Consider the following 25140-nt stretch of genomic DNA (forward strand, 5'->3'; position numbering starts at 1 on the left):
CTCTATATAGTATCATGTCATATGCAAACAGTGACAGCTTTGCTTGTTTTCCTATTTGGATTCCATTATTTCTTTTTTGTCTCTGACTGCTGTGGCTAACACTTCCAAAACTATGTTGAATAATCGTGGTGAGAGTGGGCAACCTTGTCTTGTTCCTGATCTTAGTGAAAATGGTTTCAGTTTTTCAACATTGAGGATGATGTTGACTGGGGGTTTGCCATATATGGCCTTTATTATATTGAAGTAAGTTCCCTCTATGCCTACTTTTGGGAGGGTTTTTATCATAAATGGGTGTTGAGTTTTCTCAAAAGCTTTTCCTGCATTTATTGAGATTATCATATGGTTTTTACCCTTCAGTTTAATTGGGTGTACCACATTGATAGATTTGCGTATATTGAAGAATCCTTTTATTCCTGGGATAAACCCCACTTTATCATGGTGTATGATCCTTTTAATGTGCTGTTGGATTCTGTTTGCTTGTATTTTGTTGAGGATTTTTGATTCTATGTTTATCAGTGATATTGGCCTGTAGTTTTCTTTCTTTGTGGCATCTTTGGTTTTGGTATCAGGGTGATGATAGCCTCATAGAATGAGTTTGGGAGTGTTCCTCCCTCTGCTATACTTTGGAAGAGTTTGAGAAGGATGGGTGTTAGCTCTTCTCTAAATGTTGGATAGAATTCTCCTGTGAAGCCATGTGTTCCTGGGCTTTTGTTTGTTGGAAGACTTTAAATCACAGTTTCAATTTCTCTGCTTGTGATTGGTCTGTTTATATTTTCTATTTTTTCTTGGTTCAGTCTCAGAAGCTTGTGCTTTTCTAAGAAATTGTCCATTTCTTCCAGGTTGTTCATTTTATTGGCATATAGTTGCTTCTAATAATCTCTCATGATTCTATTTCTGCAGTGTCACTTGTTACTTCTCCTTTTTCATTTCTAATTCTATTGGTTTGAGTCTTCTCCCTTTTCTTCTTGATGAGTCTGGCTAATGGTTTATCGATTTTGTTTATCTTCTCAAAGAACCAGCTTTTAGTTTTATTGATCTTTGCTTCAATAAGCAGTCATTTCCTTCATTTCTTTTTCATTTATTTCTGATCTGATCTTTATGATTTCTCCCCTTCTGCTAACTTTGGGTTTTTTTTGTTCTTCATTCTCTAATTGCTTTAGATATAAGGGTTGTTTATTTGACATGTTTCTTGTTTCTTGAGGTAGGATTGTGTTTCTATAAACTTCCCTCTTAGATCTGCTTTTGCTGCATCCCATAGGTTTCGGGTCACCGTGTTTTCCTTGTCATTTGTTTCTAGGTACTTTTTGATTTCCTCTTTGATTTCTTCAGTGTTCTCTTGGCTATTTAGACATGTATTGTTTAGCCTCCATGTGTTTGTATTGTTTATACATTTTTTCCTGTAATTGATATCTAGTCTCATAGTGTTGTGGTTGGAAAAGAAACTTGATACAGTTTCAGTTTTCTTAAGTTTACCAAGGCTTGATTTGTGACCCAAGATATGATCTGTCCTGGAGAATGTTCCATGAGCACTTGAGAAGAAAGTGTATTCTGTTGTTTTTAGATGGCATGTCCTATAAATATCAATTAAGTCCATCTTGTTTAATGTATCATTTAAAGCTTGTGTTTCCTTATTTTCATTTTCGATGATCTGTCCATTGGATGAAAGTGGGGTGTTAAAGTCCCCTACTATGATTGTGTTACTGTTGATTTCCCCTTTTATGGCTGTTAGCATTTACCTTATGTATTGAGGTGCTCCTATGTTGGGTGCATAAATATTTACACTTGTTATATCTTCTTCTTAGATTGATCCCTTGATCATTATATAGTGTCCTTCTTTGTCTCTTGTAATAGTTTTTATTTTAAAGTCTATTTTGTTTGATATGAGAATTGCTACTCCAGCTTTCTTCTGATTTCCATTTGCATGGAATATCTTTATCCATCCCCTCACTTTCAGTCTGTATGTGTCCCTAGGTCTGAAGTGGGTCTCTTGTAGACAGCATATATACGGGTCTTGTTTTTGTATCCATTCAGCCAGTCTGTGTCTTTTGGTTGTAGTGTTTAATCCATTTACATTTAAGTTAGTTATCAATATATATGTTCCTGTTACCATTTTCTTAATTGTGTTGGGTTTGTTGTTGTAGGTCTTTTCCTTCTCTTGTGTTTCCTGCCTAGAGAAGTTCCGTTAGCATTTGTTGTAGAGCTGGTTTGGTGGTGCTGAATTCTCTTAGCTTTTGCTTGTCTGTAAAGGTTTTAATTTCTTCGTCGAATCTGAATGAGATCCTTGCTGGGTAGAGTAATCTTGGTTGTAGGTTTTCCCTTTCATAACTGTAAATATGTCCTGCCACTCCCTTCTGGCTTGCAGAATTTCTGCTGAAAGTTCAGCTGTTAACTTTATGGGGATTCCCTTGTACGTTATTTGTTGTTTTCCCCATGCTGCTTTTAATATTTTTTCTTTGCATTTAATTTTTGATAGTTTGATTAATATGTGTCTTGGCGTGTTCCTCCTTGGATTTATCCTGTATGGGACTCTCTGTGCTTCTTGGTCTTGATTGACTCTTTCTCTTCCCATATTAGGGAAGTTTTCAACTATAATCTCTTCATATATTTTATCAGTCCCTTTTTCTTTCTCTTCTTCTTCTGGGACCTTTATAGTTCAAATGTTGGTGCGTTTGATGTTGTCCCAGAGGTCTCTGAGACTGTCCTCAATTCTTTTCATCCTTTCTTCTTTATTCTGCTCTGCAGTATTTGTTTCCACTATTTTATCTTCCAGGTCACTTATCCATTCTTCTGCCTCAGTTATTCTGCTACTGATTCCTTCTAGAGAATTTTAAATTTCATTTATTGTGCTGTTCATCATTGTTTTTTTCCCCTTTAGTTCTTCTAGATGGTTTTTAAGCATTTCTCCGTTGTATGTCGAAGATTTTGGATCATTTTTACTGTCATTATTCTGAATTATTTTTCAGATCGACTGCCTATTTCCTCTTCATTTGTTTGGTCTGGTGCATTTTTACCTTGCTCTTTCATCTGCTGTGTGTTTCCCTGTCTTCTCACTTTGCTTAACTTACTGTGTTTGGGTCTCCTTTATGCAGACTGCAAGTTCATAGTTCCCGTTGTTTTTGGTGTCTGCCTCCAATGGGTAAGGTTGGTTCAGTGGGTTGTGTAGGCTTCCTGGTAGAGAGGAGTGGTGCCTGTGTTCTGGCGGATGAGGCTGGATCTTCTCTTTCTGATGGGCAGGTCCACATCTGGTGGTGTGTTTTGGGGTGTCTGTCACCTCATAATGATTTTAGGCAGCCTCTCTGCTAATCGGTGGGGTTGTGTTCCTCTCTTGCTAGTTGTTTGCATAGGGTGTCCAGCACTGTAGCTTGCTGGTTGTTGAGTGGAGCTGGTCTTAGCATTGAGATGGAGATCTCTGGGAGAGCTTTCGCTGTTTGATATTACATCGGCCCCAGAGGTCTCTGGTTGACCAATGTCCCGAACTCCGCTCTCCCACCTCAGAGGCTCAGGCCTGACACCCGTCCAGTGCACGAAGACCCTGTCAGCCACTCGGCTGCTAGCGTTGGAGGGTCTCTTCTGGAGGTGGGCGGTGGCTGTGGCTCACCGTGGAGACTAGGACACTGGTAGCAGAAGTTCTGCAAAGTACTCCTTGGCATGAGCCCTCCCAGAATCCACCATTAGCCCCACCGAAGAGCCCATGCCAGTGTTTTGATTAACCATCTAATAGAATTTTCCTTTAAGTCATTTGAAAAGTGAATTATAAGCTTTGGGGAAATTAAGTTTTAATTTGAAATCAGATCTTTTCCTATTGAATAGAAAAGAAATCCCTGTAATTTTTAAAGAATTCTTTACCTTGTGTTCTTTTCCCATATTATTTTTACTCTTCATTGCAGTTATCAGTCTTTCATCCCTTTTTTTGGGTGGTAATTTTTCAGCCTTATTTGTGTCACTAAAAACTAATTCACTTGTCAAATTCAGTATCTGACATTTATGCACATATTCTTCATGCTACAAAGTTGACAGAATTATGTTATATTTCTGAGGGGAATATATTATATCATTAATGGCTATTATGCAGGGTACTTTATGTTGTCCAAATTGTGTTTGAATGGATTTATTTAAGAAAGGCCAATTCACTTTTTGGATTTCACTAGCTCTATTAAATAGTCTAAGAAAATAATTAACAGACATGGAGGCATCATGCACTCTGATTTCAAACTGTACTACAAAGCTGTAGTAATCAAAATAATATCGTGCTGGCACAAAAACAGACACATAGATCAAAGGAACAGAATAGACAAACCAGAAATAAACCCACACTTATATGGTCAATTAATCTATGACAAAAGGAGCAAAAATATACAATGGCGGTAAAGACAAACTCTTCAGTAGGTGATGTTGGCAAAACTGGACAGCTATGTGCAAAAGAACGAAACTTAAGCCACTGTCTTACACCATCTATAAAAAATAAAGTCAAGTGGATTAAAGTCTAAATGTAGGACCTGAAAGCATAAAACTCCTAAAAGAAAGCATAGGCAGTATGCTCTTTGACATAGGTCTCAACAATATTTTTTTGGATCTGTCTCCTTAAGCAAGAGCAACAAAAGCAAATGTAAACAAGTGGGACTACATCAAACTGAAAACCTTTTGCATAGTGAAGGTAACTATCAACTGAATGAAAAAGCCCCTTACTGAATGGGAGAAGACATTTTCAAATGACAAGTTCAATAAGGGGTTAATACACAAAATAGGTTAAAAAAACTCATACAACTCAATATCAAAAAACCCAAACAATTTAATTTAAAAATGGGCAGAAGACATAAATAGATATTTTTTCAAAGAAGATGTACAAATAGCTAACAGGCACATGAAAAGATGCTCAACTTCTCTAGTCATCAGGGAAATGCAATCCAAACCAAAATGAAATGATTACCTCACACCTTTCAGAGTGGCTGTTATCAAGAAGACAAGTAATAAAAAGCGTTGGCAAGCATGTGGAGAAAAGGGAACCCTGGTACAGTGTTGATAGGAATGTACATTGGTACGGATGCTATGGAAAACAAAAAATTAAAAAATGGAACTGCCGTATGGCTCAGCAGTTTCACTTCTGGGTATTTAACTGAAAATAACAAAAGCACTAATTAAAGAAGATATATGCATACCAGTGTTCATTGTAACATTATTTACAATAGCCAAGATATGGAAGCAACCTAATTGTCTGTGAAAAGATGAATGGCTAAAGAATATGTGGTATATATACACAATGGAATATTACTTAACCATAAAAAGAACAAAATCTTGCCATTTGTGATAAAATGGCTGGACCTAGAGGGTATTATGCTAAGTGAAATAAGACAGAGAAAGACCAGTACTGTGTGATATCACTTTTTTATTTTTTTTTTTTCGGCCACTCTGTGTGGCTAGCGGGATCTTAGTTCCCCAAGCAGGGATTGAACCTGGGCCATGGCAGTGAAAGTGCTGAGTCCTAACCACTGGACCGCCAGGGAATTCCCCTGTGTGAATCTAAAAAACAAAACAAACATAACAAAATAGAAACAGACTCATAGATACAGAGAACTAACTGGTGATTGCCAGAGGGGAGGTGGGTAAAGGGATGGGCAAAATAAGTGAAGAAGATTAAGAGGTACAAACTTCCAGCTATGAAATAACAAAGTTATGGAGATATAATGTACAACATAGGGAATATTGTCAATAATATTGTAATAACTTTGTATGGTGACAGATGTTAACTATCCTTATCCTGGTGATCATTTTGGTGTAAAATGATCAAAGGTAATAAAAGGTATAAAAATATCAAATCACTATGTTGTACACCTGAAACTATTTAACATTGTAAGTTAATTATACTTCAGTTAAAAAAATTGTGATATTCTGCAACTCATAATTTCTTATCATTTAAGTATTCTGTACTCTGTATTCTTCAAAGGAACATAGCACCCTATTGTTAGCCAATTCTTTTTTATGTCCGTCTGCCAGTTTTACTGTCATAAAATCAATTAAACATTACAGATAAGTTACACATGTGCAGAGGTAGAAGAAGATGAGAAAATATATTGAAAATATTAGGCAGATAAAAGAGTCATGCAAGGTTATTCAAGAAATGAAAAAATTTCATTTTAAAAGTATTTTCAAAAATCATTATAAATTCTTGGTCTGTCTCTTTTTTTACATAGTGTTGTTTGGGAATGTTTTAAAGAAATATCAAAGATTTAGATACAAGATTCAGTACTTTGGGAATTATTGCACATTTTAATGATGCTTAGATCATGTACTTAAAGGGCAAAAGAGTAAAATATGAATATTTTCCTTGTATATAAATTATATCTTTAATGAAAATATTTCTGCCTTTTTCAGGATTTTACCGTTAGGAATATTTTATTTATCTGGCAATGTAACTTGTTCTCTGTTATTCAGTGAAACTCCTTTCTGGTTTTTTCTCCTGCTTCTAAGACTGCTTTTTCTCTACCTGTTCAATAGCTTTTCTTCTTCCATCCTGTAAAATTTGACATTCTTCTAGCTCTAAGTTTTATCTTATCCCACACTGTTGGTCAGGCTACTCATCTGGCTTTATTGCGATAAAGCTGAGTTGCTTCACACTTATTCATTAGATTGTGAAGAAAGCACTGTAAATCATCACTAGCACTATCCTGGTTAACATCAGTAGCATCAGTACCACCCTCATCAACATCTTTGCCTGTATTGCCTGCTTACTGTATGGCAGGCATTGCTGAGCACTTCACATATATTAGCATCTTAAAGCACAATCATTCTTTTTTTTTTGCGGGCCTCTCACTGTTGTGGCCTCTCCCGTTGCGTAGCACAGGCTCTGGACGTGCAGGCTCAGCGGCCATGACTCACGAGCCCAGCCGCTCTGCGGCATGTGGGATCCTCCCTGACCGGGGCACGAACCCGCGCCCCCTGCATCGGCAGGCGAACACTCAACCACTGCGCCCCCAGGGAAGCCTGAGCACAATCATTCTTTAAGGTTGTTAATGTTTTAGGCTCTGAGAGTTTAAATCTTGTTTGAGGTCGTACTACTACTTTGTAGAGTTAATAATTTCCTTTCTTATGCTTTTAGTTACTGTGCTTTTCTGTCTCCCAATTCATGCACATTATTTTAATTCAAGGTTATAGAAAAGTGTTGTTAATAAAGTAAAAGAGTGTACAATTTAACTCAGTAAATTTTAAAATAAAAATTTTATGTGACAAATTGAACTTATGAAGTAATTGTTTAATGTGTGCTTTATTTCACACCTAGGCTAATTTATGATTTATTTTCCAATAGCTGTTTATAAAGCCATGACAGCTTTTGAAATGAGTAGAAATGATAATTGTTAAATGAAATTTATCTTTGGTGAGAAAATGTTTCACTAGCAAGACATTATAAAATTGGTTATTACTTAGGTGAGACTAGTAAATCAATTTCTAATATCCTAAGTCAGTTTCTGTTCTAAGTTTCCTAATAAAGGATATAAATTGGTGTAAGCCCAGTATGAATAAATGCATACATGTAGACATGCTTAGTTTGGACAATTTCAATTTCAGGAGATATCACAAAAGTTAGTTTCTATAGTATTATTCAACAGAGACTCGTCTCCATTAAGTATTGCTGAGGAAAATAGCAGCAGAAAGTAATGCCAAGACGTGTAATCTATAGTCACATTCTTCTTTCTGGCTTGTTTAATGGTGTAATGTTTTGTTAATTTACTGAAATCACTCTGAAGTTATTGTAGGCAATGATGTTTTTTTGTTTTTTAAACTTTTTTGGCTGCGTTGGGTCTTCGTTGCTGCGTGCGGTCTTTCTCTAGTTGCAGCGAGTGGGGGCTACTCTGTTGCGGTGCGCGGGCTTCTCATTGCAGTGGCTTCTCTTGTTGTGCAGCACAGGCTCTAGGTGCGTGGGCTTCAGTAGTTGTGGCACGTGGGCTCAGTAGTTGTGGTTCACGGGCTCCAGAGCACAGGCTCAGTAGTTGTGGCACATGGATTTAGTTGCTCCGTGGCATGTGGGATCTTCCCGGACCAGGGCTCGAACCCGTGTCCTCTGCATTGGCAGGCAGATTCTTAACCACTGCGCCACCAGGGGTGGTAGCCAATAATCTTAAGGAATTTTTGTTTTCATGCCTCTATTCTTTTTTTTTTAAAGAGGAAGCTTAAAAACTCAGATAAAACTTTTTTTATTTAAGAGAAATTATTATATTTCAATATTATTTTAAACTTTAATTCTGTCATTCTAAACTTTTTAAAAGAATAATTATGCCTGGGAACGTGGAGATTACTATTTGACTTATAAAGATAACTTCCAATTCTGTGATCTCATGAATCTATGTGTTTTTACTTTCCTTCTCTAGATATTTCCATACCCATAGTTCTCAGTGACTTCAGATATGCACTACTTGGAGTTATGTGGTAGATTAAATATTTTTATTAGTAGGAAAAAACACTAGTCAAGATATTTGATTAAATATGTCACTCAACAGAATTTTAATTTTGTATCATTATTTAGATTTGCTTAAATTTGAAATTTGTAAGTGCATAATTTTTAGGCTTCTGAATTGTATGTTTGCATTTTTAACATCAAAGTTTTTGTGTGTTGGAAAAGCAATGTGTAACTTTAATTATCATTTTAATGTGTAAGAAAGTACTAAATTTTAAACCCAATGTGTTCGTTCTACAAGTTCTTTGGTAATTTTGGAATTGTGCTTTACCATAGAAACTGTTATGAAATGAAGTTTCTCAGGTCAACTCAGAAAAAAAAATTTAAACAATAATGTGTTTTGGAAGTAGCACAATATTATCATTTTATCTATAACTAATGCCCCCTTTAACCTTATTTTTATCAAATTTTCTGAGTTTCAACATTAATCCTGGAATCTTAACTTTCTATAAAAACTTTACAGGCTTCACAGTGTGGGAAGATGGGAGCAAGACATAGATATTGATATGTGTGAGAAACTTTCATTCTTGAGAAGACTCCTCCCCCTTTATCATTTTTTTTTTACACTCTGTTCATAAGACCCCTAAAATTATTCAGGAGTCCCTCAGCCTTGCTTTCCAGCAGAATAGCTTTGTTTTATTTGTTTAATATGTTGGGATTTGCTTAAGAATTCATCCATTTAATTATTAGCCTAGTTATGAAGAGCTCAAGCTCTCAAAGAAGACTATAAATTCATTTATCTGCTTTACCATGATTGATTTTGGAACGTTGGGTAAGTTACTTCACCTCTCTGTACTTTGGTTTCCTCATCTGTAAAATGGAGATAATAGTACTTCATAGGTTCTTTGCAAGAATTAAATGAGACAATATATGTACATTTTCTAGAATAGCACTTACTGTCCAAGTGCATGAGACTTTGCATATAAGTGGTTAAGTCTCTGTTCAAACTGGCAACTGTCTGATGCCAAAGCTGGACTCTTATCACTATTAGATCATAGTTTTGAACTAAACTGAGGAAATTAAAGGAATGAAGTGGATTGAGGGATTGGGGCTAGAAGAAAAGATTTAGTACCACTCCTTCAAAGGGCAGCTCATAAGCTCAGATACTGATTCTCGTTTGTGAAAGATCATAGAAAAAAGGGTGCTTCAGAAAGGAGGGTTTTTATGTGTGTCTTCCACTGGTAAGGAATTCAGAATGTTAGTAAAAAGAATTTTTTTAGCTTGTTCTAGACTAGGGTTGTTTCAGAAAGCCTGCAAAATAGATTGATTTTCCTAGAAAACTTTAAGGAAGCTGATCAACTGATTAGAATGTCTTGTGACTGTTAATAATTAAGTGAGGAGCACAATAGTTTTATGTAATAATGAAACTTGTCTTAAAAGAGCCTGAGAACAGATAACACGTAATCACCATCAGATTATAAAAATACAGCATTTGTTGGGTGTGTGTGTGTGTGGAGATGATTAAAATTTTAATTTTGAGGTCTTTTTTAGTTTATTTTTCTTGACAAAAGAATTAACTATATTATAGTAAATTATTTTAAAGACATATGTTATGCAAACATAAGCCATGGCATGTTAATCCTTTGGATATTTTTTTGAGTCCTAAAGGTCATTACTAAACCACTGAACATGCTATGACTTCCACACTATTAATGACACAAATCACAAAAATAGCTAAAGGTCTATCTAGGAAGGAGACATTTGGAAAAACCCTTTTAAAAAGCATCTGAACAGTGATCATAGCTGTCAAACTGTTATCTGGTATATTTATATATTAAATATATATTTAATGGAAGAAAATAAAGGAAGGCATTAACAACAAAAGAATTTTAAGGAATTCAAATTTTAGCCAATCCAGAGAATCAGTGGAAAAGTTCTGAAGCTCAGTCTAGAAGTCAAATTTGGATGAGTTGGCTCTTTCTAAAATGGGAGTTATATTATAGGCTTACAACCTATACCAGTAGAATTCTGAACCAACCAATGATACTCCTGTTCCTAAAGAAGTCACATTAAGAGCACTCAGACAACTTCTACCCATGGAGAACCAACTTCCAAGAAGATCAAAATTATTGAAGCATTCTTTGCATCAGCATGGCTTCCAAAAATTGGAAATGGTAATGATATATAATTAATGTAGCATTAAAATTACATATACATTATATGATCTTGGGATTGATCACTAAAAAATAGGTTTTAATACCATCAGGTCCAGCTATCTGATTTTTATCAAGTGAGCAGAAACTGAGAAACTAAATGACTGAAATTAAGTGATTAATTATTGTCAACTTTGATATAATAATATTGGTCTTTCAGTAGTTCCTCTTTCTACATACCATACTTTCATCATATGTTAATTTTTTTCATTTCTTATAATAGTTAATTTTGCCTTGGATTTTCTTGAACACTTATTCATGAAGATGAGGCAGTTTCTGAAAAATTATGATGCTTGTGACTTCTCAAGAAGATGGATCAACAGGGTTTCTTTTTAGTCTTGCTCATTTACTCACTGAATTAAGTGTGTGATGAAGGTGATATAGCACGTAAGCGTAAAAGGAGGTGCCGTGAGATCACATTAGCATGCTTTAATAACAGGTATCCTAATAATATGACAGATCTTAGTTATATATACTCTTTTAATATATCCAGTTACTAGGTAACTCCCAGAGAGATGATTTGTGAAGCATATTTTGAAGTCTTTTAACAAATGATATATTTCAAATTCTGTTTTCATACAGCCATGTGAGCCACAGTAAGAAATAAAACACCCTCCCGAAATAACAAATTTCTTTTAAAAATCAAATTAATTCCAATAAACAAAATCCACTGTGAATTTTGCATGTTTTCCAAAGGTTTTGTTTTAATCAGATGCTTGTTATAAATTCCTCCAGTGATGACTTGGAATTAAGTATTGAAAGCAGTAGTTGTCTGTACTCTGTTCTACTAGTTGACCTGATGAAATATCAAAGCTTTTAGTAATTACAATTAATCAACATCATGAATTATTCTTACAGTATTTAAACATAGGCTTTCTTTTATCATTATACATGTTTCTCAACCGTTTTCTTCCATCTCTTTCTCTCCCTGCATCTATTTTTCATCTTGTCCATTGGTAGAAATGCAGAGTAATTTAAATATGATATCTAAAATATAATTAGTCAAATATGCTTTAAATAATATATTCCAAAATCATATATAGGGCAATACATTCTATAGTGAATCTTTTATGATGCCCACTTTGTTTCCCTCTCTCTCTCCCTCCCCCTTCTCCCCTCATCTCTTTTTGAGGAAGGAAAGGAAACAAGTTGTAGAGGATAATTTTTTGAACAAAAAGCAATCAGAGTGGAAAAACCATATTTCCCATCACATATCCTTAAATGTGATTTTGGTCAGAGTGTGGGCTTTATGAGTGTAAGGTTACTTGAGTTTCATTTAATTAAAGTCGGAATCAAAGGGCCAAAATGCTGACATTCAGTTTTCTATTGCCTTTCTCATGTCTGACTCTATCTCAGCTAAAATATTATCTCGATGGAGAAAAGTATCTGTAGTATGCTTCTTTTATCTAAAAAGAGGATATATATATGTGTGTGTGTGTGTATGTGTGTTGGTATGTGTGTGTATCTCTGTGTGTTTATATAGATTTACACCCACACAGACATAATGCTTATCAGTTTAAGAAATAATGGAGGAATAAACCAGAAAATAAAATATCCCAATCGTCAGTTCTCCAAAGTGATTAAACCATTTTCACTTCCACTTCAATGTATGAGAGTTTCATTTACTCTATCCTCATTTGGTGGTGTTAGTCTTTTTGATGTTAACTGTTCTAGTGAGTGAAATGTTATCTCCTTATGATTTTATTTTATTTTATTTTAATTTATTTATTTTTTATTGTGTTGGGTCTTCGTTGCTGCACACGGGCTTTCTCTAGTTGCGGTGAGCAGGGGCTACTCTTCATTGCGGTGTGAGGGCTTCTCATTGCGGTGGCTTCTCTTGTTGCAGAGCATGGGCTCTAGGTGCACGGGCTTCAGTAGCTGTGGCTCACGGACTCTAGAGCGCAGGCTCAGTAGTTGTGGCGCACGGGCTTAGTTGCTCCGTGGCATGTGGGATCTTCCCAGACCAGGGCTCGAACCCATGTCCCCTGCATTGGCAGGTGGATTCTCAACCACTGCGCCACCAGGGAAGCCCCTCATTGTGATTTTAATTTACATTAAATCATGTTGAGCCCTTTTACATGTACCTATTTGCTACTTGTATATCTTCTTTTGTGCAGTGTCTGTTCACTCTTTTTGCCCACTGGGAGGGGGTTATTAGTCTTTTTATTTTTGATTTGTAGGAATTTGTATATATTTTGAATACATTTTCTTTGTCAGATGTATAACTATCCTCTTGCTTCTATTTAACAAAACAATAATAAAAGGATATTATGTATAGAAGATATTGATACATTTAATATTTATAAACTGGCAATTTTGGAAGGAAATTAGAGTAATTAGTATTTAAAATACAGATCTTAAGGGCTTCCCTGGTGGCACAGTGGTTGAGAGTCCGCCTGCCGATGGAGGGGACATGGGTTCGTGCCCTGGTCCAGGAGGATCCCACATGCCGCGGAGCAGCTGGGCCCGTGAGCCATGGCCGCTGAGCCTGCGCGTCCGGAGCCTGTGCTCCGCAACGGGAGAGGTCACAACAGTGAGAGGCCCCCGTACTGCAAAAATAAAATAAAATAAAATAAAAAACAGACCTTATAGTTTTAAACTTAAAAGAAAAATTACATTCTATTCTGTTTTTGATTTCAGGTGCAATTAAAAACCAGCATTTCTAGTCAGTATGTAATTCGGGCGCAACCAACTAATAGGTGCCTTTCTACACTGGAGTGTGCAGCTGTTGCTCTTTCTATCTTGGAGAAAAATAATTACATACAAGAGGTATGTCTTTGGAAAGTTACATAGTTTTTGAAAGTAGGAGTTTTTTGTCTAGAAAATTTAAAATGCATAACTTGTTAAATTTGTAACTTAAGTGACAAGTAGACTGTATCTGTGATAGAAATTTGTGCACTTTTATAACCTTCCTTTCCCCTCTGGTGTTTCTCTGTTAGTTTAACGTTCCAGATTGCATTATTTAAATATTCATTCTAAGCTGTGCAAACAGCATTTGTAATATGCTAAATCGTTTTTAAGTAGCATAACATTAAATATAGTTTTTTTGGGCTAGATATGTCTTTCAGTAGTCTGTATTTCTGTTTTAGTCTTTCGTGTTCTCTTGTACTAGACTTTTTATTTAAAAGAACATTTTACAGCAAGATTTTTTCCATTGGTGCTTTTATTCAAGGAGATATACCAACTTCCTGTTTATCTTATTAACCTTGCTTAGGGTATAAAAAGATATAATTTTTCTTGAGAAAAAAGCTTACAGAATATGAAAAGGTTATAACCTGCAATCAACATTTTATTTAATTTCCATGGAAGCCTGATGATTTCATATATAATTCATAATCATTAGTAAATAATAATGTTTCAGTGAGCTCACCAACATCTCAACCTTTTAGAACATGTAAGAAACTTTCCATTTATGACAAGAGAAAAAAATAGCAAACTAAATGGAGTTTTATAACTCCCTCCTCTAACACACACACACACACACACACACACACACACACACACGCACAAAGTATGCTCTTTCCTGCCTTCTTTCTGTCTTTCTCATTATACACCATGGTTTCTATTATAAAAGTGTGCCTTAGCCATGAGGGAAATTCCAATAATGGATAAAAGCTTAGGTCAGAGTAACTGGGTAAGTGGATTAGTTACCAAGAAAAAGAAAAAAAGACCTCCAAAGCAAGGGGAGTTAAAGAATGCCAGAAGAAGCATTGAATTGCCCTTTTTCTCTCCCCTACCCTAAGCCATGGTATGTTTCAGAGTTGGAGACTTTCTTCTTTTGAAAGAAGTAGGCTTTCATGAGTAGGCTATTTTTGTGTGTATCTGTGTGAGTAGACTTAGTTTTGGGTCTAGGCAATTTCTCTTTCTCTCTTTTGAGGGAAAAAATGCGTGAGGGATCCTAAATCCTTCCTCCAAATGACCAGGGAGTGTTCTCAGACTCTTTTTTCTCCCCTCTGACTTTATCACCTACTCCCATGTACCTTCCATCAATATAAAACTTAATATACCCCTATACTTTTCTCTCTGTTTTGTTTATTAACCATCATCTGTGTATGTTCTTCAGCAGAAAACAACATTATTTTTAGGTGTCTTAAAGGAAAGATGGAACCCAAGGCTGTTGTTTAAGCTTGCTTTCTGTACAGTCTCTGTATTTTCCTTTTTGTTGATGTAAAATCCTAGGATCAGCCAACATCAGACATAGGCCTCATTAAAAGTTTAAATCTTGAGGGAAAAATATAATGGTCTTTGGCTATAAATTTAAAATTTCGTTCCTCTTCTTTTTTTGGTTTATAAAAAGAATCTTCTATGGATTTATATTTATTATTCCCACAATTGGAATTGGATCTTTACTGCATTCCTAAACAGAAGCTTTAATGTTGGTAACGGTGGTGTTTTAGTAGTAGTAGTTATAGTATAATAGGGCTAGGGTTTGGCATAGGGTTTGTACTACTACTGCTACTACAAATGCTGCTACTGCTCCCCCCTTTCCAGCTTTATTAGATATATTATTCTGATATTAATTAATGTACTGTCACAGCAGGAAACCTGTCTTATGTTTTTAGTATAATATCTTACAACAGGCAGAGTTTAAGAGACAGAAGGGTATAAGGATCTATCATCTCTTCAGCTTTTGGAGCTTTTATTTTTTTCTGTGGATCAAGTTGAACATAAAATCCCAAAGCAAAAGTGGGGTCCTGGAGTTCTCATTCTTTTTGCTTTGGTCACCAGGAGTGGTTATACTATAGTGACCAGGAGTAGAAGAAGGATGTTTGATAATCAGACATGTGATTTGGGAGGTGCTGATAAGATGGTCGCAGGAACATGAGCAGAAAAAAAGCATATGAAACATCCCAAGTTGCTTATTATTACATCTGGCAAACAATTAGCTTTCTTAGTGGGGGAACACCAAGTCCAGCTTGTTTAAATATAGCTACAATAAAAAAATTAGTACATTCTTCTGAACATCTGCTCTGAAATAGGTGTTTTCTTTCCTTCCTGGGGAGGAAAGCTATAACATGCCTTTTCCCCCCAATAACCTTTTATTAGGGGCATCCTAATAAAACCTTAAGATGATGGGGAGAGTAGTAATTTTTCAGCTGGCTTCATTCTGTAGAGGTAGGGCTCCTCAAAATAAAGAACTTGGCATAGAATGGCCTTCTTAGTCTGTTGATTCTTTCTCTTCCTTTATTCTTGAGCAGTTTTCAGTCACTTGGAGATAGCATGATATGAGTTTTGAAGCAAGTTTGAGTTAAAACTTTATCACTTATCATCAGCAGTTTTTGCCAAAAGACAATTCATGTAATCTCTTTGGTTTTGTTTTCTTATCTGCAATATACAAAAAATAGTTACCTCATAATATTGTTATGAGAATCGAATGGGATAATGTATGTTAATTGCCTGACACCGGGCTCTCAAGAAGAGTTCACCTTTTTGCCTTTCCTTGCCTCTGATTCTTGTCTATAGATTGACAGAAAAATTGAACTGAAAGTTGGTGATTTTCATTTTGCCATTATAATATGTACCAGGGTTACTCATACCTTGGAAGCCTTATGAACTTTTGTAACTAGACGTGGCAAAGCTTTGTGCTGTAACCTAAATGTCTTAGCTCTACTCATCACCAGTAGTTGTTAATAACGGTCTTTTGAAACTGTCACGTTGCATCTATAGACAGAGGATTTACAGAACACTGATTTTCCCCCAAATAAACTTTTAGAAACTAATTTTTTAAGTAGAGGATTTTCTTTGTTCTTCTGAACCAGGAAACCTCTCATATAGTTTCACATTGCCCCAAATATAATGTTATGAATGTAAAGAGAAACATTATCATTTATTATCAACCAAGTTATATGCTAAGCATTTTAAATGTATCATGTGAGTGTACCATAATCATAACCTTATAAGATGGACATAATATTCCTCACTTTACAGATGAAGAAAACGAGGCGAAGAGAGGTTAACTTATCTGGGAACACATAGCTAGTAAGTGATTGCATCAAAACCCCCAAATCAGAATGGCATAACACACTGTCTGTACAGTGGGATTGCCAGGGGGACCGCTGCTAATTATAGTCACTTAGGGATCCAGGCTGATGGATGCACCATCTAGACACATCACTCTACTTTTATTAAGGAAGGAATAAAGAGAGGTGGGGAATCATACACCACTATTAAAACATCTGCCCAGAGGTGACACACAGTATTTGTGCTCACATTTCATTAACCAAGTCAAGTTATATGGCCATGCCTAACTTCAGAGGGGCTAGAAAATGCAGTGTGATCATGTATCATGAAAGAGGACTGATGTATTTGTGAACAGCCCTAGTGACTATCACAGATCTATCTCCAAAATTCATTGTCTTAGTTACTCAGAAAATTGATAGAATCTTATCTTCGGGAAGTAAAAGTTGGAGGCCCTTAATCAGAGGAGTATTAATACTCTTCTATCTATGAAGAATCTAATAAATGTCATAAAATAGCAATTGTCTCAGTCTGTATATGGTCCAAGGTATGTTTCCTAGGTATGATGTTTCAGGATTCAATCACTTCCTTATGTTGACTCTGTAAAGTAATTATAGTCATTTCTATATTTCTTCTCTTGTTTGAAGAATTGAAGATACAAAAAGAAATTATGAGACATACCTAAGAGACTCTCTACAATAATGTCAGGCAGAGCTTTTCCAAGACGTTTGTCTTTTTCTTACTGGTGTGTCTCAGTTAGGAGTTACATTTAGTTGCATGTAACAGAGCCCTTACTGCAGTGGTTGAGCCATATATGAGTTTATTTTTCTCCTGTATTAAGAAATGCTGAAGTTAGTGTTCTATGGCTGGGGATGCAGCTGAAGAGGACATCAGAGACCCAGATTTCTTCTGTCTTTCTGTCCATCACTGTATGTATTTGGCTTTAATCTTCATGTTTATTGTCCTGTAGTCACATAGTGGTCATCCCACATGTGGCAATCACGTTCCAGGCAAGAAGAAAAGGCAAAAGCCTATGCCTGCCAGGTCTGTCCCAACCCAAGGCCTTCCACTTACATCTTGTTGGATAAACTGTCATTAGTCAATGTAGTATTACTAGCTGGACACATTGCCACCTTGAATAAAATTTTAGATTTTTTTTTAATAAGGAAGAAAAGAATGGATATGGAGAGCAACTACCAGTGACTGCCACATATTTATAAGAGTTCATTGTAAATTAAAGCTGTTAAGCCCTTTGCTGCCACTTTTGTTGTATATGTGGGGGAATATATTTTCACATAGACATTGTGAAATTTTTGTAGTTAAATCTATCTTTGTTCCTTTTATTTTCTTTTTAAACAATCTGCACCATCAAGTGTGTTATTTAAAAGTGTTAGATCAGGGAACTCAGGCCCAGGGAAAGACTCTGACTCAAATATGTTTAAAACACTAGCTTAATGTTTTGGTTTTTTTTTTTCCTAATTTTTGAATTTGAATAACTTTAAGAAGGACATATGCTCAGTTGTTTGACAACCTCCACCATTCTCTGTTACCTTATAGGTCCACCTAGGTCACATGTTTATGTTATATGTCTGGCCCTATAGGTATTTGAGTTCAGACAGGTATGTATACAGTTACAGTTATTTCGAATGCACCCACACCTGGTTATCTAACTTGTATGTGGGCCATGGAGTAGTGTGAGAGAATTAGTAAACTTACCCATTGCTGCCATCATCCGTTTGTTAGCAAGTAGAGGGAAGCTTGTGTTAGTCTGTGATTGAACTGAATTAACTAATTTGTACCTAAATGTCTCTTTTAGTCTGCTGTTACAGATTAGTTATTATAATGGCAACAATTTTTGTAGTGTTTGAATATATTAAAGTATAAAACTAAATTTAGACTTTATCACCTATATGGAAAATTAGTATTTGCGTCTTACTGGAATTCCTTAGTGGTATGTAAGGTATGAATTTAAATGAATTATTTATTTAGAAGTTATCATATATTTGATTGCCTATTGCTTTTCATAGTTAAAAGCTAATAATAAAATAATCCTGTTTCTAAAGAAAAAATTTAGATAGAATATCATGATTTGTCACACTTTTTTTTAGTATCTTTTTTTTTTATCTTAACAGACTTTGCTTCGCCCTCTTCAAGCTTTATGCTCTTTCCAGCTTCAGCATGGTGCTCAAATTCGCCTCAGCAAGGAACACCTTCTGAAAAATGGATTATATCCTAAGCCGATGCCAAAGAACAAACGCAAACTCAGGAAAATGGAACTATTAATGAACAGCATTAAAATTTAGTACAGTTGTTCTTATGGTGCTAGTTTTGTTGTCTTCAGCTGACAATAATGAGTTAACTTTTTATACATTTTAAGACTGTGGGTTTTTGTCTAAAGAATGAGAGTTACATACTAAACTTACCCAGAAGAAGAAAGTAATCCAAATAGCCAAAAAACAAACAAACAAAATTCAGTGATTCAGTGAAAAGCAAGATTTCGTACTGTATTTGTTTTTAAAATGTGCCTCTAATACATTTTTTCAAGTCAGTAATTTGAAATGTGATTAGTTGTTGAGCTGGGTTAGAAGTACTTATTAATAAAAGGGAATGGAAGGAAATTGATGTGGCTGACTGGTTCAGTATTGTTTCTGTTAGTATTTATAGATAATTAGGTGTAGACCTATAATAGAGGAAAATCTTGCACATGAACATTATAGTTTGAAATAAGTAACAAAAGAAAATAATAATCAAGTAATCTAGGTTGAATTTATTTATTTCATAAATAAGTACTCTTTAGGGACCAAAATTGAATTCAGCCAATGTGATTTAAGTGTGCGATTAATTGCCCATATTTTTAAAGTTAAAGTTTAATTAGAAAAAGTATATTCACTGTCTAACATTATTTTCAGATGTACAACATAATGATTTGGTATTTGTATACGTTGCAAAATGATCACTACAATAAGTCTAGTTAAAATCTGTCATCTTACATAATTAGAACAAATTTTTTTCTTGTGATGAGAAGTTTTAAGATATACTCTCTTAGCAACTTTAAAATATACAATACAGTATTACTAACTATAGTCACCATGCTGTATATTACATTCCCATGACTGACTTGTTTAAAAACGGCCCTTTTGACCCTCTTCACCCATTTCACTCCCACCCTCACCTCCACCCCTGCTTCTGGTAAACACCAGTCTATTTTCTTTATCTTAGAGCTTGTCTGTCTATAAGCTTTTTTTTTTTTTTTCAGATTCCACATTTAAGTGATACCATTTCTTTGTCCGACTTACTTCACTTAGCATAATGCCCTAAAGGTCCATCCATGTTGTTGCAAATGGCAAGATTTCATTATTTTTTTATGGATGAATAATACTCCTTTATATATATGTGTGTATATATATATATATATATATATATATATATATATGTGCGTGTGCGTGCATGTGTGTATCACATTTTCTTTATCCATTCATCCATTGATGGGACGCTTAGGTTGTTTCCATATCTTGGCTGTTGTAAATAATGCTGTAATGAACATGGTGGTGCAGCTATCTTTTCGAGTTAGTGTTTTCTTTGGATAAATACCCAGAAGTGGAGTCACTGGATCATATAGTAATTCTGTTTTCAATTTTTGAGGAACCTCCATGCTGCCTTCCATAGTGGCTGCATCAATTTATATTCCCACCAGCAGTGCACAAGGGTTCCCTTTTCTCCACATCCTTGCCAGCATTTGTTATTTATTGTCTTTTTGATGACAACCATTCTGACAGGTGTGAGGTGGTGACTCATTTTGGTTTTGGTTTGCATTTCCCTGATGATTAGTGATGCTGAGCATCTTCTCATGTACCTGTTGGCCATCTATATGTCTTCTTTGGAAAGATGTCTATTCAGATCCTCTGCCCATTTTTAAATTGGATTGTTTGTTTTTTTGATATTTAATTGTAATAGTTCTTTATATATTTTGGATAGTAACCCCTTATTAGATATATGATTTGCAAATATTTTCTCTCATTAAATAGGGTGCTTTTTCATTTTGTTGATGGTTTCCTTTGCTGTGCAGAAGTTCTTCAGTTTGATGTACTCCCACTTGTTTATTTTTGCATTTATTGCCTGCCTTTGCTTCTGGTGTCAGATTCAAAAAAGCATTGCCAAGACCTATGTCATAGAGCTTACTGCTTATGTTTTCTTCTGGGAGTTTTACGGTTTTAGGTCTTACATTTTAGTTCTTAAATCCATTTTGAGTTGATCTTTGTGTATTGTGTAAGATAGTGGTCCAGTTTCCTTCTTTTGCATGTGACTACATGTGGCTGTTCAGTTTTCCCAACATCATTTATTGAAGAGACTGTCTTTTCTCCATTGTATGTTCTTGCCTACTTTGTGGTAGATTAGTTGACCATGTAAGTGTGGGTTTGTTTCTTGGCTCTCTGTTTGTTTCATTGATCTATGTGTCTGTTTTTGTGCTAGTACCATACTGTTTGATTACTGTAGCTTTGTAATATAGTTTGAAATCAGGAAGCATGATACCTCCAGCTTTGTTCTTCTTTCTCAAGATTGCTTTGGCTATTCATGGTCTTTTTTGGTTTCATACACATTTTAGGATTATTTGTTCTATTTCTGTGAAAAATGCTATTGGAATTTTGATAGATATAGCATTGAATCTGTAGATTGCCTTTGATAGAGCCCTAATTTTTAAAGAGGTGCATGTAATTTTGAAATAGCACACATTTTCATTTGTATGCAATCTGGATAAGTTTAGATTTCTCAGTATTCATTGAACAAGTTTATTCACTGTGATAAACTACTTATATTGAAGTTTTCACATGGAAATAACTGTAGAATATAAGACAGCTATAATTTTGAGAACAAATATAAATATTTTTAGTGGACATAAACTTTCAATTTGAGAGAATAAATTTTTCCCACTCCCTTGGGAAAATATTTAAGGAGATTTCTATATAGAATAAGAGACATACATGTAGTATATATTTATATCTAACTTACATCTACTGCAGTTAGGTACGCATTTCAGCAAGAAGAGGGGACTTTGTTTTTTCTTTATTTATGACTTCTAGAGTTTCCTGTATGTAGTTTTAAATTGTAAGGAAAAACTAAACATTAGATTTAAAAGTAAGCTTTATACACACACACACACACACACATTTAATTTTTTCTAGTATACAGAGCTTTTTTAGTCACTTACTCTCTTTAAGCATTTTTAAATACATTTTAAAAACTATTATTAATATTTTTAGTTACTGAAATTTTTCAAAATGTGTAGTATTATGTGAGGATTTAACTTAATCTGGTTTTTAAAAGTCGTTACTTTTTTATTATATTAGTTGACTTTTAACTTCAGATGCTTTGTATCTGGTTGAGTTGCCTGGATTAATTCTAGGTTTTGTGGATTTGTAGCTGTAGAGTATACATATAGGCTTTACATGTATACTCTACACTTTGATGTGGGGTAGATTGTTTTGTGAATTGTTATTTAAACCATGTAACTCAGAGAGTATTCCTTTATATATAAGGTGACCATGTGTTTAGTCAGCCTTTTTGTGGTGCATTAAAAAATCACTGTGTAATGAGTGAAGTTATTTTGAGAATTTTATGCACATGTGAATATAAAGGGTTGAGAACTACAGTATATGAAACAAGTCACAGTGCTTGGAAACTTTCTATAGCTTGGATTATAAGATTTCTCATGTGGAACATGAGAGTTACGTTAAGAAAAATTATTTTCCTCCACTTTAAGACTCCAAACCAACTTTTCTTAGCTGTGACCATTACAGTGTTACGGTCTTCTCCCCAAGATTTTGGAAGGAGCAAGTTCCTCACCACCACCACTGTTAGTGAATTATGTAGAAGAGCACTTCTGTATAGCTTTCTTCATCACATATCCCCATTTATTGCCCTAAATTGCCTGTTTAAAAATGTGGTCATGCTAATAGAGAATCCTTTCTGTTGAATGATACTGAATTTCAGGAAGGTAAGTTGTTGATCACGGATACAACTTCATTGGTGTAGAAGTAAATGTTATTGATGCTCTAAGTAAAAAATTAGCTTTGACTTAGTGAACTCAAAAGTTTTATATAACTGGATTTTTGCTATGTAGATTTATTCCTTAAAAATAGGTATGAGTGGATATTTTTATAGATAAGTAGACTATGTTTTAGATGTAATGAAACTTTGCATCTAATTCTGTCCTATAGCATAGAATAAATCACTGCCCCTTAATTTTTCTGACTAAATTTTTATTTACAGGCTTTGCTTAGCATATTCTCCCTCCTTTCTCTGTTTTTCAGCTTTATGGAGGTATCATTGACAAATAAAATTTTAAGATATTTAAAGTGTACAACATGATGATTTGATATACATTGTGAAAGATTTCTTCCCTATGAAGTAATTAACACATCCTTCACTTCACATATTTACTTTTTTTTTGGTGATAACATTTAAGTTCTCTTAGCAAATTTCAGTTATACAATTCAGTGTTAATCAACAATAGTCACCATATCCTCCCTCCTTTCTTTTCACACTTGCTTCTTCTTTCCTAGGCTCTTCCTCTCCCTCTCTCATTCCCCTCATTGTCCTCTATCCTTTTCTACTATCCTTAGCCTGTGTGCTAGTTTGTAGAAAAATTTTTTACAAATTATTCATGTATTCTTACATAAGTATTTTTCTTTATAAAAGATCCTGTAGTGGTCTTAATAGATTATGATTTTATGTTTAAAATTTGTGCAGGAAATCAGTGCTCCATGACTTACTCTGTGCAGATGACTTGGCTCCTTTAGTCTATTTAAAAAAACATATTAGACAAACAAGTAATTGTTTATTAGTCTTTAATAATTGTTCACTTGAACTAACAACATAAGAATTATTTTTTAAAGAAATTTTTTAGTGTAAGGAATTAAAAAAATTGAAATAGATGGCCTTTGAATAAGAAATTATAATTTACTGTTATTGTTATTTAAAAGTATTAAGGAATTAAGGCATTAAAACATTTTAGAAAGTACAACTGCCTCAAGATTATTTTCACAGATGTACTCTTCATTGATTTTGTATGCTAAAAGCATTTATCCATTTCTGTCTCTAAATATGTTATTTACAAGGTAAAAAATCTCTTATTATATTTTTGGTATATATTTAATTTTATGGGAAACATAATTGATATGAAAAAGGCAGTAATTTACAATGTGAAAAAATCAGATTTTATAAATCTGAGGTTTTTTTGGCTTTATTAATTTTATATCTAAAGTTGCTTCTTTCTTAATAGAATCAATGAAGAAACAGTTAAAAATGTATATAAAAAACCTTGATTTTGGATCTAAAATGTAAGCTTGCCTTTTCACGTCTCTGGATTATCTACAATTATAGAAATGAAACCAACGTTTTAACATCACATTTAATAGTTATTGTTTAGTAACTCTCAGAACTCTTGCAAATTCAAATTCTATGGGGCAGACAATGACAAATACTCTTACCCATGGCATATAGTTTTCTATAAAAGAAAAATATCCATTTAGCGAATAAGGGAAAAGTAAAGATTAGTAGAAATAATGAGTATCTTTCAGGCAAAATACATTAACAAATTGGCCCTTCCTTTAATTCATAAAGTGTTCATTCAGTAGATTAAAGTAGGGAAAACGGATTATGATGTCACTTTTTCTTTTTAATTTAATTGGAGTATAGTTGATTTACAATGTATTAGTTTCAGATGTACAGCAAAGTGATTCAGTTACACATATACATCTATTTATTCTTTTTCGGATTCTTTTCTCATATAGGTTATCACACAATATTGAGTAGAGTTCCCTGTGCTATACAGTAGATCCTTGTTGGTTATCTTATCTTATATATAGTAGTGTGTGACATGTTCATCCCAAGCTCCTGATTTATCTCTCTCCACCTGCCGCATTTCCCCTTTGGTAACTATAAGTTTGTTTTTGATATCTGTAAGTCTGTTTCTGTTTTGTAAATAAGTGCATTTGTATCAGTTTTTAATTTAGATTCTACATACGAGTGATATCATATGATATTTGTCTTTCTCTGACTTACTTCACTTAGTATGCTAATCTCTAGGTCCATCCATGTTGCTGCAGACGACATTATTTCATTCTTTTTTATGGCTGGGTAATATTCCATTGTATATATGTACAACATCTTTATCCATTCCTCTGTTGATGGACATTTAGGTAGCTTCCACGTCTTTGCTATTGTAAATAGTGCTGCAGTGAACATTGGGGTGTATGTATCTTTTCAAATTATGGTTTTCTGCAGATATATGCCCAGGAGTGGGATCACTGAATCATATGGTAGTTCTGTTTTTAGTTTTTTAAGGAACATCTATACTGTTCTTCATAGTGGTTGTACCATTTTACATTCCCTCCAACAGTGTAGGATGGTTCCCTTTTCTCCACACCTTCTCCAGCATTTATTGTTTGTAGACTTTTTGATCATGGCTATTCTGACCAGTATGAGGTGAAACCTCATTGTAGTTTTGATTTGTATTTCTCTAATAATTAGTGATGTTGAGCATCTTTTCATGTGCCTTTTGGCCATCTGTATGTCTTCTTTGGA

At 34.5% G+C, this 25140-nt stretch overlaps 1 protein-coding gene across 1 annotated transcript in view; it reads left to right on the top strand.

The window, feature by feature from the left end:
* Positions 1-19311, top strand: part of DTWD2 (DTW domain containing 2) — an 88329-nt gene extending 69018 nt beyond the window's left edge. Inside the window, exons 5-6 of the mRNA XM_082835904.1 lie at positions 13240-13368; positions 18690-19311. Coding sequence (XP_082692030.1) covers positions 13240-13368; positions 18690-18860 — 300 coding nt within the window. The 3' untranslated portion in view covers positions 18861-19311. The remainder of the gene's footprint in view (positions 1-13239; positions 13369-18689) is intronic.
* Positions 19312-25140: the final 5829 nt, after the last annotated feature.

The sequence above is a fragment of the Leucopleurus acutus genome, assembly GCF_964270905.1.
Source record: "Leucopleurus acutus genome assembly, chromosome: 3".
Classification (NCBI taxonomy): Eukaryota; Metazoa; Chordata; class Mammalia; order Artiodactyla; family Delphinidae; genus Leucopleurus; species Leucopleurus acutus.